We start from the raw sequence: 19,566 nt of genomic DNA, 5'->3' as shown, positions 1-19,566 counted from the left end.
GTGTTGGTAGGTCTATAATAATCTATGTAGAGTCATGCATATATTATTATTTTTATAGATTTTATTACATTCTACTACTAACTGACATAATGATCGATATAGTACATACTATGTCAACCACTGAATTAACGTAGCAATTTACAGGGTGCTAAACGGTCCTTAGGGCTGTCACATAAGCCTTAAAAAATGCAAAAAAAATATAAAATATAAAAAGCAAAGTAAATAAGGTTTCGGATGGTCCAACCACCCATTTTAAGGGTGAGGGGGTGGTTAATCACCCCGCCAAATCTTCGAGTGTTCTGAGACCGCTCTTGAAACAATTAGGGTGATCGCAACCACCCTCGCAAGCCATTGGGGTGGTCGCCCATAAGCCACGGCCCACGGGGGTGGTCGGCACAACCCCCCTCCCCCAATGAGCCATCGAGGGTGGTTCGGTAACCCCAATAATCGACTAGACCGACCAGTCCTAGAAGCCATTGGATAGCACAATTGACGTGAAAGAGATGGGGTTGTGAGGTTGATATGGCTAACATGTCTGACGTAATAAATGTCATGTCAAATTGTAAAAATAACACAATAAAATCTATAATACTTCAAGCATTTTTCCAGCTTCTTAATAATACAATTAATAATTGTTAAAATGATCATTGAATTCCAAAGTCCAAACCTTCCTAACTGAGATCACTTAGGGTTTGATTTTCTCACCCAACATAAAATTTATAAAATACAACTATACCCAACTTTAATTTTTCTATTTTGCTCGGAGGTGACCCACAGCCAACCCTGGGAGCTTTTTTTTTTTTTTTGGAATTTTGTTTTCTTATGCTATGTATTTTTATTATTACGTAAAATGTTCATTGTACCCTCCATTCGTTATAATTTAACAAAAAATCATAAAACTTTGCAAGTTGCAACATGCATGATAGATTGGTAAGGTACGTCTTACAAATTGAAATATTATGGGGGGATATTGCAAATAAAATGATAAATTAAGGGGATAAGTGTAATTTTTCATAAAATAATAAAAACTATAGAAAGGATGAAGGGCAAATCTTTGTACACAATAGCGGATGTATTGCATAACAATTTTACATTGAGTGTATTACTTGTCCTTTTCAGTTTATCACGAGATTGGCCGCTCTACTATTATTTACTCTGTTTTCCTTAGCACCGATCTTCTCTCTTGGGGCACAAAGGAAAAAGGGGACTGTATGTTTGTAAATTTTGTAAAATATGTTGGCTCATTGGTATATGGGAGTGAACTATAGAAATTTGTTTGTGGTTAAAGTTGTAATAACAAAAAGATAAAACAAGAAATTAAATGCTGTAAAGTAGGTTATTAAGTCACTTTTATCAAGTCAATTCTGATAAATTGGTATGCCCACAATGGAGCCCAGAAATATTTATATAGTTTGGTTGTGTTTTGTACAAAATAAAATCAAACTAAAAAACCCTCAGAGTTTCTTTTATAGCAAGAGAGAGATACTTGACTTTTAAAACTACAAGAGGTTTTGAAAGAGACAGAAGATTATATTTTTTGTATCTTAAATTGGTATGCAGTGGACTCTTTATAGTGTCAATTTAGCAATTTTCAATGCATGTTTACTATCATACATGTAATCGCAATTGACAACCAATAACTTTTAATTTAACGATAATTAAAATCTAATTATTGAATATTAACAGACACGTAATTTCAACCGTTATATCAAACTCTGCTTACTCTTACAGTTTAACTTTATTAACAGTCAAGTAAAAAAAAATGATTTGATAACACTTTTTTCTTATTCTTTTTATTTTATCTTTTTAAATAAAAAATATTAACAAACAACTCGAAATACAAAAACACTAAGAACTACATTCATTTTTATGTTATATCATAACACTTTTTCAAACAAAAAACAAAAAGCACAATTTAAAAGGCATTAACAAATGAAACCTTAAACTTTGAACTTTGTTGGGAAAATTGTCACACTAACAGTTCATACAAGCCCACGAGTGGGCCTATGGGCCAATCTGGTCCATCAAGCCCAAAAAGGAGTCATACTTCGTCAACAGCCTATCAAGATTCCATCGATTGTAAGTGCCTTCGATTTAGCCTTTAGAGACCTCGGATAGAGGACATTTCAAATACTCATGCAGAGAATTTCACGAATAATAATCAACCAAGGGCTTCTGAATGCGAAGATCCCTAGCCCACCAGGACCAAGGAGGAATATGGTCAATAAGTCTCAGGACATCACTGTCCTAGGACCACGAAAATAATCATACAGAATGCCCATATTCAGATGGTTTCATAATCAAATTTTCCAGAACTACCACAAGGTAATTGGGATGAAAGATACATGGGATCCTTATCCCAGTATTATAGGAGGAAGTTATGGGGAATCTCTGTCCCATAATCCCTGGAAATGTACTGCAAAGTCTTAATCTCGAATCCTCCGTTATTATCTCTTATCCTGCACGATATGAGATAAGAGATTTATTTGAATTCAAATAAAGAGTAATCTTGACCGAGCAAGACCTCTTGCTGGATGAGCTCAAATCCTACACGATTAAATAGACTCCTATCACAGGTATCAAATCTCTATGATTTTTCTATGCTCTCGCATTTCTCGTATTTTTATCCACAAGAATCTGACTTAGACATCAGAGTGAAACTTCATCGACACACCCAACAAGTTCTGTTGTTTAATCTTTTTGTCTTGTAGGTTACAAAGAAAGTGCCTTCAGAGATAACATGTCATCAAACCGAAAACTATACCAATAAACTTCAAATGCAGCTAAGAGTACATAGACAAGCAATGCTATATATCAACCCATTATCCCCCTCCCATCAATCCAAAGTTTATGTAGTGTTGTCTTGCCAACCGAAAAATCAATTACCATGCACAAAATAATATGAAGAGCCAAGTCATATAAGCTTTAGGGTGATGTATATCATTATTCATACATCGGCATATACAACCTAGTTCTCTCTTCAATTTAGTGGAAACTCCTCGAATAATCCATTCATTCAAACATAAAAGAGCACGAAGGTTTCAGAACATATGTTGCCTTTTGTGCCTAACCAACAAAAGAATGTGTTAAACAACGGCATTTTGGCTAAAAAATAAAATAAAAATAAGAATAAAAATCCTATAATTTTCTATAAATAGTGGTACTTTTCACATTGAATTATTATATTTATTTTACGTTGGCTAATGTAATATATTTTAAGTGACTTTTTATTAAAACACGTCACTTCAACCAATATGAAATGAGTGTAATAAATAAAGAGAAATACTACACTTTTCAAATATTCTCTTCTAAATTTAATTTTCAAATGATGTTTAATTTGACAATCTTATGTAATTAATTATTTTGGGAAACGTGCATTTTTCATACATGAATGTAAAGTAACGTTACTCAATTTCAAATATAATCCCCAAATAGATACCCCATAAATTTCCAAACATGTTGGTTTGGCAACAAGCAAAAGACTTATGTGTAACAACAATAAAGGAGTATTAAGAAACAGAGCCACACTTAACCTGGCTCTTCCCTTACAAAACACTAAATAAACACAAATTACCATATTTCCCCCTAATTATGAATTTAACCCCCATCAGTTGCTGCCTAACAGGTAGTTCTAAACGTCATACTTTTTTTTTTTTTTTTTTTTTTTATCTTTCTAAAAATGATGTGACTTTTTGATTTATGATAGTCTTGATAAATGACTATTGTATTTTGATTAAATAATAATTTTAAAAGTCACATAAATTTTTAGAGAGACAACAAAAATATAAGTAGGACGTTTAGAATTACTAGTGCCTAACACCTCCAAGCTGACGTAGAAACCATGGGCCTCTCGTGCCAGCAAAGCATCAACTCAGCCTGACTTTTCGCCACGTGGAAACCCCTGACCTGTACCTTTCCCAACAAACACTCGGCTTGAAAGTCTGCGAACGGGCTCAACTGCACGGGCCTCATGCCTGCCCCACAGAAAACCTCTCTCCACGGTGGGGCCCGCCTCCACGTGGCCTCAACAGCCGCCGAAATTCTTGGCCGCAGCAAAACGGTCTCGATCTTCCTGACCCAGTCGCCGCCGGGGGCGGCCGCGTCTAGGGACTCGAGCATCAAGGAGTAGAACTCCAGGCTGTCCACGAAACTCCGACGGAAAGATGCCGTTCCGGTGCCTTCCGTACACCCTTCGTTATCCACGAAAACAACGACACTTGGCGAGACTCGGCGGAGATCGCTGACGAAAGCGGCGATGCGGTTGTTCGAGCTGAGACGGCGAAAGATGGTCGGAGATAGAAGCATCGCGGTCTTCTCGCCGTCGATGAATTTGACAGCTTTGAAAGATAGTGCTTCGAAGGTGCGAAAGGGAACGAAGTCGACCTGGAGTCTGATCTTTAGCTCTTGAGCGAACTGCGAGAGTTTTTCTTTGATCAGCCTGCTTTCGACGGCGTACTCTTCTGGCACGACGGCGGTGACTCGGAGAACCGGTGCGTTGCCGTTGGGTTTGCAAGTGTCGGATGATGATGATCTTTCGGCGAGTTCTCTCATGAAGGAAGCGTATTGGCCGCCGAGTCCGATGTCGAAGTCGACAACGTGGACGAAGGTAGAGCAGTGGAGAGCTTCGAGGAGGGCTTGGTTGGTGGTGAAGTGAGAGAACAGAGGGATGGGGGAGATTCCAGAGAAGGCCTTGTAGGTTCTGATGCTCTGGACGATTTCGGACCAGGAAGAGAGCCGAGCCGGCCGGTTCGAGCCTGCGGTGGTCAGGAGGGTTTGCAAAGCTTCTTTGAAGTAAAACGCGGCTCGTTGGAGCGGCTTTCCGACCGGGGATCGGAGCCGTGGGTTGAGCCGTTCCAATATAGCCTGTGCGAGCTGCAACTGGTTCGAGTCCAAGCAGTCCGCAGAGCGAATAAGGTCCTCCACAACTTCGAAACCGTTGAGACCGATATGATGAAAGTCGTGCGCCAAGTCAAAGGAACTCAGATTGTGATGAGCCAGGTTCTGAGTGGAATAAATCTCAGAGAGATTGAAATCAGAGTGAGCAAACTGGGAGGGATCGAACTGCTGGGAGTGTGGGAGCTCCGGAAGGTGATGAGGAACCTGGGGCTCGCAGGGATTGAATTGGAGAACACTCTTCAAAGCAGGGCCAGGATCGTCGTGCAATCCCAGCTCCTTGATGATCGAATCCCAGTCCAGATTATGCAGCGCATGCTCGTCCAAGTCAAGCGGGTCCTCTGGCCGTGGCAACACCACTGGATGAGCTGAAATTTCGGCAGCCGAGGCCGGTCTTTCGGTGGCAGGGCTAGGGCTCCGACGTAGGTCAAGAACCGAGGTGGGTTCGTAGCACAGGTTTGGAGTGTTGGTATTAGGGCTGTGTAAGCCGATATTTCGGCCGGTGTTGTTGCAAGGAACCGGTTTGGGGTTCTGAGATTGGTTGGTTTGTGGAGGATTGACTGGAACTCTCATCGCTAAGGGAATAGAAAGTGAAAAACGGAGCTCGCAGAGCTGTGTCTCTCTGCTTCTTGAGTTCTTGCTTACTAGCTAGATTTGTGCCTTTAGGAAGTGAGAAACGAGAGAGAGGCTTTTGATGGTTATGATTGCTCGCTTTTATCTTGGCGTGTGTGCATGGGGTGGATGTATATTGTATGGGGAATATCATCCATGAGAGACACGGATGCATGCATGGAGTACTCTCTTTATCTCTTTGAAGCTTCTAATTCAAGCCACTGATCATGCTTTTCTCTTTGCTTTTTGCGATTCTTGCTTTATTAGCTCAGCAGCTCAAGACCTGCCCATGCAATTTCAGAGTTGCTCCCCATGTAGATTTGCTTTTTGCAAACAGTGCAAGTACCATCCAGAGTTCAGCGTCTGCCTAATTCTTCATGGCCAGATACCCTTTTGGTAGTGGTCATGACTCATGACTCATACCACCAACGTTCGTTAATTTTGGGCCTGGAAAAGTCTATCTGCCCTTAAGACACCGGGCGTGCCCGATGGCCGGTCAGCTTTCCTTCGAAAGAGTTGCCGATGCGTGACAGTCGCCTGCCCGATGAACACATCGTTGCAAGCAGGGATGAAGCCAAAAGTTCTTATGGGCAGGGGCCAATAACCGAAAAAAAAAAAAAAAAAAAAAAAAAATTGATAGGGATAAGTAAGCTAAATTTTATTTTTACCTTGTATTTCTTAATTTTTTTAATTATTTTTTTTTTCACCTTTAATTTTTTTTTTTTTTTTAGTAAATTTTTTGGGGGGGGGGGGCCATGGCCCCTGCCACCCCCCCCCCCCTCCCTCCCTCCGTCCCTAGTTGCAAGGAGATCACCCATGTCACGACGATGAGCAATCTGTATTGCAGACGTTAGCTATTCGTGCGGCGTAGTCTATACCGGTATTATGTTTTCCAACTAGATGCATCACGTGTCCCAAGTCATTATTCCAATCCGAAGGTACCACGTGGCTGAGAGTACTACATCCCCTTCAATTTCATATAAATAGGAGTCCAATATAGCGAGTAAACAATAAACCCTAAAATCCTAATTACTATCCGGTTAATTAACTGAAACAAGGGATTAGAGCCAATTCCGATCCCTTTTTCTTTTATTTTATTTTCCCTAAATGATATGTTTACTGGACATTTAAAGTAAAAACAAGAAAAGGTAAAAACATTTAAAGTACCCGCTAAGAATCCCATGAACTGCATGTATATGTTTCAACAGCATTACCAACCGCTTCGAATTGAAGTTTCAATTATTAACTGAAAAACGACAAAGAAGTCAAATAGTTGTCGTTAAAGTTCTTTTTGTTTTGTCGCCCCCGCTAGCTAGTATTAGGACATACAAAAGTTCTACAGCTAACCCAAAGAGAAACTCCACCATCCCACTTTTATTTATTCCCTTAAAAAAGCTTAGAGAAAGCGCCATAATTATGCACTTTGAGAGGATGAATTTAAACTTCAAACTAGCTCTCAATAGTGAAATAAATTGACAATTGATCACTTTGTAGAGTAAAAGCCAAATTAAAAGAAAAGCACTTTAACCATTTGAACTTTAACGTAGAAATTAAAGCACAAACAAAGGTTGTAAATAATGAAAGAAAATATAATCGTAAAAGAAATTAAAGGAAAAATCAAAATAATAAAATAGATCGAGACAAATAATTTTATGTGATTTAGTTTAGTTATGACTTACGTTTACAGGATAAAGTCTTTATTTATAAGGAGGCTAGGTGGAGATAATACAAAACGGTATAAGAGATCAAATTAAGTTAAATTTAATTAGTTGTACTTAAATTTGATATGATTTTATTACAATTAATGCTGAAATCCAATGCTATAATATAAAATAAAATCTCGTAATATATTCTAACAAAGAATTCCATACCATTTAAAAGTTCTTTAGCTAACGATAATTTTATTTAATTTAGACATAAGTTTACTCAAAAAGAAAAAGTTTCTTAACGAACTTATATATCTTTTTGTCCATGCCCAGCATGTCTTTCATATTTATTTGGTTGAAAATAGGCTGTAAAAATAATAAAATGAAGTTATTATAATACTATAAATAATAATAAAACTAAAATTATACTAATTGAGTCTAATTTATACAAGGTCAAAATTCATCCATTTAATAAACAAACCGGACTCAATTTAAGTTGATATAAATTAATAAGTGGGACTCGATTAATGGTTTAGAAACAATTCAATTCATTAATTTACAGACGTAATTAAAAAGAGGCCTAATTGAGAAGGAACGTAAATTTGAACCAATATAATTATATATATGCTGCATGTGAACGTCTTGTACGTAATAGACGAAAAATTAATATTACTCATTCAAAAAATATTTAAAACTATTTTCACTTTTATGTCATATTAAAATAATGTTTTCAAACAATAAATGAAAAACATCTAAAAAGTATTAATAAACGAAAATTTCATTTCATCACGAATAATGTTACTTTTCACACTCAATTATCACACTCATTTTACGCCGCTTAATATAACATGTTTTAAATGACTAACATTTTTTTTTTAAAATAGTTAACATAAAAAATTATTTAAAATACATAATTTCAATCCTTTAAATAAACATGAAAGAGTAGTATTATTGTTCCATAATTGGTCTTTAGTCTTGGTAGGAAACCCAAACATTTGAGATACCATCTATGGCCAAGAAAGCACTAGCGATCCTCAACGATCCACGAGCGTTCACACTAGCAAAAGAAAACCAACAGATTCCTGTTTGACGAGATCAATGACCTCTCAAAGCAGGTCTAAAAAATTGACAAAGTAGTGCCACACTGCCACCTGATTGGCCCAGAGGATGACCCCTTGAACGCTATTCTGTCGGACATGCCCATATATGAGAGAGCGCATCGCTTCCTGAAAGAAAACTGACATCAACATACATAGTTGGCGTCAGCGCGTAGAAAGCACGCCCACGTAGGATGGCTTTGCCCTTGGCGGCGACGTGAAAAAGGAGAGAATATGTTCCAATTCTCAATGATGGAGCATCAATCGTTCCTTAATACATCCATCCGTCCATTTTTACGTACCAAAAAGAAGCCATTTCTACGCCATCCAGAAGTCTTTTACAGAACCGTTCGCTCAGCACGGAGGCGCGTGTACCATTTGATCTCAAAAGCACACCTGCCACCCTTCAAAGCCAGCTGCTCCCTTTTTATAGTACTTCCTTATCCATGCGCATATTTTAGTTCTTCCCCTTAACTTTAGGGTGTTAATTTATGCTCGCAGGTCAAATTTGGATCTTTAATAGACGAGTATAATATTATATAGTTTAATTTTAATTTGATTCATTTAATTAAACGGGTTAAATACTTTAACCCTAATTAGTTAATTTTTTGAACAATCAAAAACCTATTTTTCTAACTCTGAAAATTGACCCCAAATTAGGATATAGGAACAACTTGTTCCCTAATTACAATACCAGTAATACTCCTAGGGATATCCTCCAACCATAATGAGTCTATATGATGAATAACTGCCTCTGTAGCAAATACATGAGCAACTGAATTAGACTCCCTAAATACGTAGACAACGCATGAGGATCGATTTAAATAAACTCAATTCTTGTTTGATGCTCTCTATGAAATGGCCAATCCATGACAAATTTGGAGAGTCCGAGTTAACTTCTTTAACAATCTGCGACGCATCCCCTTAAAAAATAACATAAAATTAAAAATTAAAAAAAAAAACAGCCTCTTTACTAAAAATTACCACATCAAGAGCAACCGTAATTTCAGTCATATTTAAATAACTATTTATCTCAAAAATAATACGAGAAACAATTAATTTGCTCAAATATATATCATCAGTTATCCCAAAAATTTAACTTTATTTAAAAAATAATAATAAAATTATCATTATTAATATTCTAACACACCCAAAGTTTATTATTACACTCATTTTTGACAATAAAACCCCATCCCAACTCTTTCACTGCGAGGGAATGTAAAAAGTTAGAAAACATATCACATAGATGAGGAGTGCTAGAACTCCTTCTAGTGTTTTTATGGTGTCAATCTAAAATGATATGAATGTAATAAAAAAATTAAAAAAATTACATCCATGCCATCCAGAATGACATAAATATAATTTTTTTTAATTGAAAAACGAATTGGTGTTGAAAATGCAAATTGATGATAAAAGTTTAGAAAATTCGACAATTTATGCTATCCATTTGCATCATAACCTTAAGTCATTCTAGAATTAATATGAAGCAAGTTAAATAGTGTCTAAAGTATATTAAGATCGATCCAAGTGGAATACAAGAATTGTGTATTAGTTGAGTGAGGATTTGAATAACTAATTAAGCTCCTAATATTAATCAAACAATTCGATCATAATTCGAACTGACATTCCTGAGCTACTTTTGAGATGTTTATTTCTTTAATAAAAACAGTATAAAAAATGCTAAACAGATTCTTTTCATGTCAAGACATAAAACACATAAAAAAATGCACTCTAACTTATAATTAAGCTGATCGAAGTATTTTTAATTATTTAAGCCGTGCATTTTGGTACGAACAGAAAGGTTTAGAGCCTTTGGCTATGATCAGTCTAGCTATGACGGTAAGCATAGCCAATAGCCAATTGTGAATAATCGATGGATTGAGAAGAAAGGAGATGAAAGCTTTTTCTTTTTCTATTTAAATATTCTAAAATCCCAATACATCATATAATAATGCTCAAATTGAGTAGATAATTCCTTCCATTGCTCTCTTGTTAATTATTATTCTGACTTTAATCAGGGGGAAAGTTTGCGCACCTTCAAAAAGCTGTTTTTGATCCTCTCACTGACAAGTAGCACTCGATCATGTCTTCATCAATTAAAGCTTACGCATGTGTTCCATTACCAAATTCTTTTCTGTTTTATATGTCCTCTTTAATTATATATAAAATTAGATGGTTTTTAATTAGGGTTCCCACAAAAAAAAAAAAAAAAAAAAATACATTAATTTCTCTCTTTTTATCCATTTTAATCTACATTGAATCAAAAGAATTATGAAGAAGCAAAATTGAGTCTATTAATGCTTAGTTCAAGTGAAAAATGATGCCTATATAAGGGGGAAGAACCAAAAAAAAAAAAAAAAAAAATAACAATATGTTTAAGTAACACTAGGATATAGCTAGTAATTAACAAGAAATTTATTAGATTCAAGAAATGTGGCAAAAGAATAACATGTATGGAGATTAATTAATGACTAATTAGAATTGGTGTAATTTGAACCAATATTCTTGATGGCGTCACGGTATTTAAGCAAGCATGCATCGATCCCAGACCATGTTTCAATATAGGAAAAATAATTAAATAAATAAATAAATCTTCGTCATGTCAGTAGGGTTCATAACACGCACGATTCCTTTTCATATTTGGAAATTAAACAAAACCAAATGATTCGATTTATGTAAGAATTTCAAAGGATAATGCTTACAAATGAAACTAATTAATTAAAATATAAAACCATTGGTTTAAGCTAGCTAGCAAGAGTCATGTTTAACGTACGTAAGATAATGAAAATATATACCTTGGCAAATACTTAGGAGCTAAGGTTCTAAGGTACACGGGACAGACGCGATGGTAGAGGAAGCTTGCAGCATACAAAAGATGATATCTAGGGTTGAGATTCTACTCTTTATATCATTCACATAAAGATAGTAAGTGTGTCTCGCCCCACTTCTCTAAAGAAAAGACTGAAGTGGAGGTGATTTGGGGCATGATCGTGGCGGATCTTCTATCTTTTATTTTTTTCAAGCAAAACTAAACTAAAAGTCCTTTTTACATACACCCAGGGGATCTTTAGGATATGTTGGTTTTGCTTTCAAAAATACCCCTTTGATTCATTTATTAGTTTTCTTTACTGCCCCCAATTATTTCTTTTTATGCGATTCTTCGGTCCACAAGCATTTTGCCATTTTCTACATGCCCCCCGCTCTCTCTCTCTCTCTCTCTCTCTCTCTCTCTCTCTCTCTCTCTCTCTCTCTCTCTCTCTCTCTCTCTCCCCCTTTCTGAGCAGTTAAATTTTTGTTTTTATTATTATTATTTTTTTTTTGGGGGGGGGGGGGAGGTGACAGTACTTGAAATAAGATGTTACTGGGGATGATAATTGGTATTTTTAGTGCCCACTTGAACCCATGACACGACCAACTCAGATTTTCCACTTGATGAAGAATTTTTGGGTGTCACAGTCAGAACTAGTTGGATTTTTATGATAAAAAAAAATAAAAAATAAAAAATGGAAAAGAAAAGAAAAGAAGAGAAACTCACTTAACCCTTCAATTTGTTATGTTTTTGCAATGTCTTTTCAAATTTTATATGTTTAATTTGTTATATTTATATATTTATAAATTTTATAGGAATATAAAAAACATCTCATTTGTTAGCCGTTTGAATTAACGAAAAACCCTAACGATTTAAGGCAATTGAAATGAACTGATACATTAGATATTCACAATGAAAAATTTTGAACTTTGAGAAGACATTTGAGAACTCAAGAGTATGTAATATATATATTTTAGAAATATGCTCCATTAAAAGTCAATTTCTCAGGATCAAATAAACCAAAGAAGAAACTTGATTAACTTTCAAATAGACTACCCTAGCGAACTTTCACATCAAGACAACTGTAATAATCTTTTGACCCTTTATAACCTCGACCAGGATCCTCTCCAGTTGAGGAACTGGAGAGGATCCTGATGCTTATAACCTAACTGGGGTTCTCTCTCTCTCTCTCTCTTTTTTTTTTAGGGGGGGGGGGGGGGTGGGGTGGGAGTTAAGCTAACTGGGTTAGGCTGAGGGAACAAATCCACAAGATTTTAGCCCAAAATAAACTACAAACCCAAGCAGGGCTTGATCGAATCTCAGGGTCAGATCCAATTTAGAGAAATTATGGGCCAGGCTAGACAAACCATTTCTCAACCATCGTAGTTAGTAGGTAAACCCAACTAAACCCAGCCCAGTTTAGATCTCATCATAGACCAATCTTACATTGTCCAAAGCCCACTTCATTTTTTATTTTATTTTTTATCTCAATTTCGTAATAAATTAAACAACTTGTGCCGTGAAAATGTGAAATGCATTTGCTCCCTCAATTTTGCACGTAAGAGTATTTTAAATAAAATTGTAAAAAGTGTCATGTTTATATAAACAGAATATCTAAGTATTTCATTAATAAAAGACCACAAGTACAAAACTTTGCAAAATCATAAAGGTTACAAAGTCGTAGATACGAACAAAATTCTTACAATAAAGTGTTACTATGACTTTCATCTTTCACTAATTCATGTACAAAAATAGTTAAAGAGCAGATCTGCTCCGAACAGACTAGATCTAAGACAATGGTACCCAACTATCTTAGAAAAATTTATTAAACCGGCCGTGAGAGATAACCTCTCACACCGAACTATCCAGGCTGTGAGAGATAATCCCTCACACTAGTAACATTCATCTCATAGATCGTCCATAAGGACAGATCTATGGAAAATAAAACTCTTATTCAAAGCAAAAACACAACCAGAAAACGGCAGCAACGGTCATGAAGGATATGAACGGCACAACACGGAAGTAGATGGACGAATGCATAGCAGAGAGGCCAAAATTGTTAATATAGTCGAAGAACACCTACAAACAAAAAGAGAAAAAAGAATGGGGGGTTAGGAGTGGGGAGTATAAAGAGAAAGTGAGAGGAGGAAGGAGCACATAATATTTGAAAACATAATAAAAAAAAATCTATATATTTTTCACAAAACAGTAAAAAATGTGCATTTTTTAAAACGCACAATTTTAAAGGCCGAATATCATTTTCTTGCAATAAATATTAGCAAAAACAACACTCTTTTACATATTTTAGGGTTAAATACCTTACACACCCCCGTGGTTTAAAAACTTTATTTCTTACCCTATAAGTTTACATTTCTTTCATACATGGTACTTGTGTTATGTGAAAAGGCGGAGATGGTACCTCCATCATTTTTTCCGTTCAAAACTGACGGATTTCCATGTTGGCAACACGTGGTACCATTGAAATTGCGATAAGAGGCTACACAATTTTTTTCTTTTAATTTTAAGCATTTTTTTTATTAAAAAAAAAAAAAAAAAAAAAAATTAGGGGTGGCTCAAGGCCACATGTGGCCAAGCCACCCCCAAGGCCAGTTTTGGGGGTGGTCGAACCTCCCCTAAGGGCCATGGGGGTGGTTCGGCCACTCCCATGTAGCCCAAAAGGAGTGTCTCAGCAACTCCCATATTTTTATTATTTTTTTTAAAGGCTTAAAATTAAAATGAAAAAATGAAAAAAATTGTGTAGCCGTGTCACAATTTCAATGGTATCACGTTTCGCTAACATGAAAATCCGTTAGTTTTGGATAGGAAAATTGACGGAGGTACCATCTCCGTCTTTTCACATAGCACAGGTACCATGTATGAAAAAAAATGAAAACTGAGGGAGCAAAAAATGAAGTTTTTAAACCACATGAAACAAAGAGGTATTTAACCCCATATTTTATCAAAACACTTAGAATCATTTTTTTTTTAAGAATAATGTTATTATTCACACTCATCGCATCAGCTGACATGACATTTTTTTTTTTAATATGTCCACACAAAAGGAGGTAGGGGGATTCGAACTAGTGATTTCCACTTCATGAGGCGTAGTCCCCAGCTGATTGAGTTACCTCTTGGGGACGATATGACGTGTTTTAAATGATTTACAATGTCAATTATTTAAAACATGTTATATCATTTGGTGTGATATGAGTATAATAAATTGACATAAATTTTAAAATTTCCTTTTTTTTTTTTTTTTTTCAAACGTATATTTTAAAGAGTAATACTATTTTTTATACTCATTTATCACATTCATGGGTAATGGCTATATATGCCACTTACTTCTTCTTTTTGCCTCCTGTGGTTTATTTCGTATCGTTGGTGATATCTCGTTTATAGCTAAAGACAGATCCAAAAATTGACAGAAGTACATGTCAATACCTCTCAGAAGCAAACACGTGTCATATGGATTAAAAAAAAAAAATGAAAATAATAAAACTTAAAAAGAAAAAAAAAACATTAATTTTTTTTTTTTTTTTTAAAAAAATATAGAGGGGTGGTGTGGTGGCTCAAGCCACCCATGGCCGGTGGTGGTTAGGCCGCTCCCCAAAAAAAAATGGAACAGAAACATTTGTTATCTTCCCGGTCGACCAATACCAGGTTTTCTGAGACTAGAAGCTGAGCTTCAGTGGAGGTTGTCCCTGGAATAGAAACATTTGTAGACCACAGAGAACGGTTATAACTATCATAGAGGACAAGCTTTCCGCGCTAGTTGATTGAGAGAACTGATCGGAGGGACCATTGATAGGATCATCCCTGTTCGCTACCCACACCAGAGTTTGTTCTTTCACTTTAACAAACCGAATACCCAAATATCGATAGCTAGAGTTGTCAGGTCTGAAGAAGCCTAATTTGAAATTTTGGTCTTTGGACATCAAAGATTGGCCTTCCGGCCAATCTCGGATGGATTGGATTGGTGTTAAGGTTCATTGACAATTTACACAGGTTCTTGAAAAGCAAAAACCCATCCTTTCTAATCTTACTGGTAGCACCTAATTCACCCTTCTCATCGCCATTCTTTGAAGCCTGCACTTGAACCTGAGCATTCCCATTTGGCTTAGACAATGGGCTGTTGGGTAATTGCTTATTTTGCTCAGCAACCCCATCTAATTCTCCACCTACTTCCCCACTAGCATCCATGCCCTCGTTGATGAAATTCTGACAAAATTGAATGGAACTCCCTTCGTTCAAATTCTTTTCCGCGAATTCCAACAAATCCGCAGCGGAGACCCTCTGAATGTTAACACCCAGATCCACGAAATCCTGCTCGAGCCGTGCGAACACAATCACCATCATCTGAGCAAGAACCCACTTGGCACAGATCTGATTGGTACCATTCAACCCACCCAAATACACATTGTAGCAGGTCCTCACGATATGCACCAAGCAATACCCGCGGAACAACACGCTCGGAGATCGAACCACAGAGAGCAGAACCCGTAGCATAATAGAATTTGGAGACAATGGTGATTGGTTGAAATTGTCTTAATAAGCTTTTAAATGAGTCCACTATTTATAGTGGTTAAAATACCGAGCAACAGAATAAAATAAATACATAACAACAATTGGGACACGTTAGAAACAAGGCTGCAACACGTCAATGCAGAGGAGCAGGACACGTTAGCTTCGCAGGGAATGGCATGCAAATTTGTGAAGTGGTTGAGCAGGACATGCTATAGAGAATTGGACTTCCAGTGATGGCTTCAAGTAATGTGCATACTACATTTTGCAGAAATTTTGTAGACCCGTGGAGTGTAACGGCTACTTGCCGTTACTCGGTAGTTCTAATACTCCCCTGCAATCGAAACGGACTAGCACAAACAGTAAGATTGGAGCATAGAGAAGTGAATCTAGACGAAACAAGGGGCTTGGTCAAGATGTCTGCAAGCTGGTCTTTGCTAGAAATAAATTTAACAGTGAGAGTTTGGAGAGCCACACGTTCCCGAACAAAGTGATAGTCAATTTCAATGTATTTTGTACGAGCATGAAGAAGAAAGGTAGCACCGATGTTGTCACAAAACAGTATGGGCGAAGAAGAAAGGTAAACTCCAAGTTCATGAAGAAAATATTGAATCCATTGGAGTTCTGCAGAGGCATTAGCAAGGGGTTTGTATTCGGCCTCTGTACTGGAGCGGAAAACAATAGGTTTTTTTTTGAAGTCCAAGAGAGAAGATTCGGACCAAGAAATGTGCAATAGCCAGAGGTGGATTTGCGGTCATCAGGGCAGCCCTCACTGCCTCCTTGAGTTCTCCTGACCATGAACCCACATGTTTCTCTGAAGCTGCAAAATCTGAGCCTTGACGGGCTGTCACGCCCCCATTTTGGGATATAAGGGAAAACAGGAACGAAGTGAGTCTATGTAAAAATAAAGACAAGGAGTCCCAAGACACAAGTAATATAACTAATTATACTATCATCATTAACAGTATCAAAAATATTACACTGGGGTTAATAGTTTATTACATCTCAAAAGTAAAGAGGTAATTACAAAAGCTAACAATCATAATTGCTAGATAACCTCCTAATTATGTAAAGGACAGTAATGTGTACAGTTACCATAACAAAATAAAACTGTACTACTTTAATCTTTTAGCTCTACAGTCCATGTCAATGGTGGAGTCCTCAGGTACTAAACTATTACTATTTACAGATGGCTACATCTTCTACTAATCAACTGAGCAGTGAGTCCAAGTTTCCCACTGATATGGCCATATTTGTGGATCGCTAATAACGAGGAGTCCCACAGGAACTCTCCCCCTCATTACAATGATATATACCTTCATCTAAAAATGTTTGTAAGGGAAAATGGTGAGTTTGACAACTTAGTAAGGAAATCATAACAAACAAATAAATATAATATTTTTCATAATTCTAAAAGGAGTACTAAATAATGAATAAGAGACATTTATATCTAAAATGCGTGGTGATGCATGAATCATTTATACAGTGTGAAAGTGTTACCCGCCACCGGCTCACCTCCGCAGTTTAACTGTGAACAGTGCACGTTACGTTTGGCACATCCAAAAGGACCGATCCCGAATGACCTAATCGCTCATCTTGTCGTCACAGGGGAGAGTCAACGGGTTAGGAACTTCCCTAGGATAAGTAAAACTTTGTGTAATATATGCACATATAATTACGATGATGCCATCATTTTTCGCTCACATGGAGCACATGCAACATACATGATATGGTGCACAAATATAGCTATACATAATGTCACAGGATCATATATAACACATATACATTTCGAGAACCATAATTTCATCAACTTAATTCATATGGTGCACGTGTAACTTATTCACAATTCATACTTTGAGAACTATAATTTTATCTACATCATATAATCACGTGAATTCACAATCACCTTTGATAATAAGAGTAATATCATGACAGAATTTTTTTTTTTTTTTTTTTTAAAAAAAGTAAGTAATATAAAGAAGTGAAAGTTTTAGAAAAATCCCCGACTTTTTCTCTTGAAAAAGTTCTATTAAAATTTCGCCGGGGTTTTAAGGTTGTGTTTTCCTTACCTGGATTTTCTGAGCAGACTCTTAAATATCTCTACCTAGATTAGACCATAAAATTATTTGTAGAAACCATTCAAAGGATAATTAAAATTTATTCTACTAATATCAAAAGATAAATTTAAAAGGGCATTCCAAAGTATAAATCAAATATCCTTCTCAAAATTGAATTCAACTAATTCATATGTCATCAATTTAGTCATTTCAACAATATGCTATAAGCTTTTAAAAATGCTTAAAGTTATTGTCCAAATAAATAAATCACTGTTTGACTATGAATAAAAAAAAAAACTACCTATAATTTACTGAACACTAGTCCTATATATAAATTCATTGTAATAACTTGAACTTTAAAACAAGTAAGTGAAATAGCCCAGAGCTTACAGAAACTAACAACTGAATATAAACAAGTAAACAAATCACTATGGCTAATGCCTTTTCAACTCAAATACATAAGACGAATTTCCGGAAAAAAAAAAAAAAAAAAAAAAAAGGTTAAAAACAACTCTCTCAGCAATTACCCATTCGGGTCAATCAAAAAAATTTCTCCACAACATAATTCCAGCCATCACAATAAGTTTAATATGCTAAATCTTCATGATTTGAAATATAAACACAAGGATTCCTCTTAGCTACTGCCAACCGAAAATCAGGGGAAGAGTTTCATCAGTATTTTCTCAAGAACCCAACCACCTGAACAAAATAAAATCTCTGCCCAAAACCCATTCGGCCTACCCATGAGTTCCTGCTCTAAATCCTTTTCAGAAATCAACCAAATATGAAAAAGAAATATGATTTTCGTTTACCCATGAAGAAAATGAGCATTCTACAATATGGGTATCGGAAGAATCGCCGGAAAAAGCCCATTTTCGGCGTCGCCGACACAGGCCGTGACCCACCAGCGTCGGTGTCCTTCCTGGCAGCGGCAGATCTGCCAGAAATTTCTCCTCCCTTCCCCTTCTCTCTCCCTTCTCCTATTTTCTCTCTTACGTTCTCTCATCTCCCTCTTCTCTGACTCTTTTGGCTTCTCTCAAAGAAAAAGAGAAGAAAGCAAAACAAGAAGAAGAAAAAAAGAAATGGAAGGAAAGAAAGAAAGAAAAAATAAATAAATTAAAAAGAAAATAAAAGAAGTAGATGTAAAACACATCCGGTTCTACTTATGACAGCAGGCGAGTGTGTGGTGTTTCATACCAAAAATACATCAGCAGAAATAATTAAGACAAAAAGAGTATAATAAATTCAAGAAGGCAGATGGGAAATACCTGCTGCTTATTTACTATGGACAAGGGTCTACTGTCTTCTGGAATGTCGAGGGAAAAGGTGAAGAAGAAGAGGGGTCACACTGTTTTTAACTCAAGACAAGGGATGGACATGGCTGCAGAGGCTACGCATAATTGCCAGGTGTAAAAAAAAACTACTGTAACGTGAATGAGAGGAAATTTTTTTTGGAGAAGCCACGTCTCCTTTCCTTGAAGAAGAAGACTCTCTATTTACTTGTTGGCCACGCATAAGAGACGTCCAAACTACAATTCTCAGGCCAAAAATAACATGACCCACACGTCCCTCTACTCAGCATTTTCATTTTCATTTTTTTTTTTAAAGCTCAAAAGTTTAATTCTCTTTTTAATTACACCAAAAATAATAATAATATTCTTAAAATATTCTAATTATTATGTATTTTTCTGGGATGTTATAAACTTCTCTCCTTATAAAAATTTCATCATTGAAATTTGCTTATTCTAGACAAACGCGCTACATCGCCACTAATAGCATAAAAATATATTATTATTTTTTGTATATATATATCCGCTACTGCATACCTTACATTCTAAAAATTCTCAATAAACAAAGATGGGTACTTCTTGCGTATATCATCTTTTAATTCCCACAATGCTTCTTCAATTTCATGATTTTTCCATAGAACT

The 19,566-nt window shown here is 36.1% G+C and overlaps 1 protein-coding gene across 1 annotated transcript; it reads right to left on the bottom strand.

Annotated features, from left to right (window-relative positions):
- Positions 1–3,394: 3,394 nt before the first annotated feature.
- On the bottom strand, positions 3,395–5,671 carry LOC133864284 (scarecrow-like protein 15). Its single transcript, XM_062300564.1, has one exon. It carries the CDS (start codon positions 5,464–5,466, stop codon positions 3,814–3,816), a length of 1,653 nt encoding a protein of 550 aa, XP_062156548.1. The 5' UTR covers positions 5,467–5,671; the 3' UTR covers positions 3,395–3,813.
- Between the last annotated feature and the right edge of the window lie 13,895 nt (positions 5,672–19,566).

Source organism: Alnus glutinosa, chromosome 3 (genome assembly GCF_958979055.1).
Source record: "Alnus glutinosa chromosome 3, dhAlnGlut1.1, whole genome shotgun sequence".
In the NCBI taxonomy this organism is placed as follows: Eukaryota; Viridiplantae; Streptophyta; class Magnoliopsida; order Fagales; family Betulaceae; genus Alnus; species Alnus glutinosa.
This window is presented reverse-complemented; position numbering and strand designations above follow the sequence as displayed.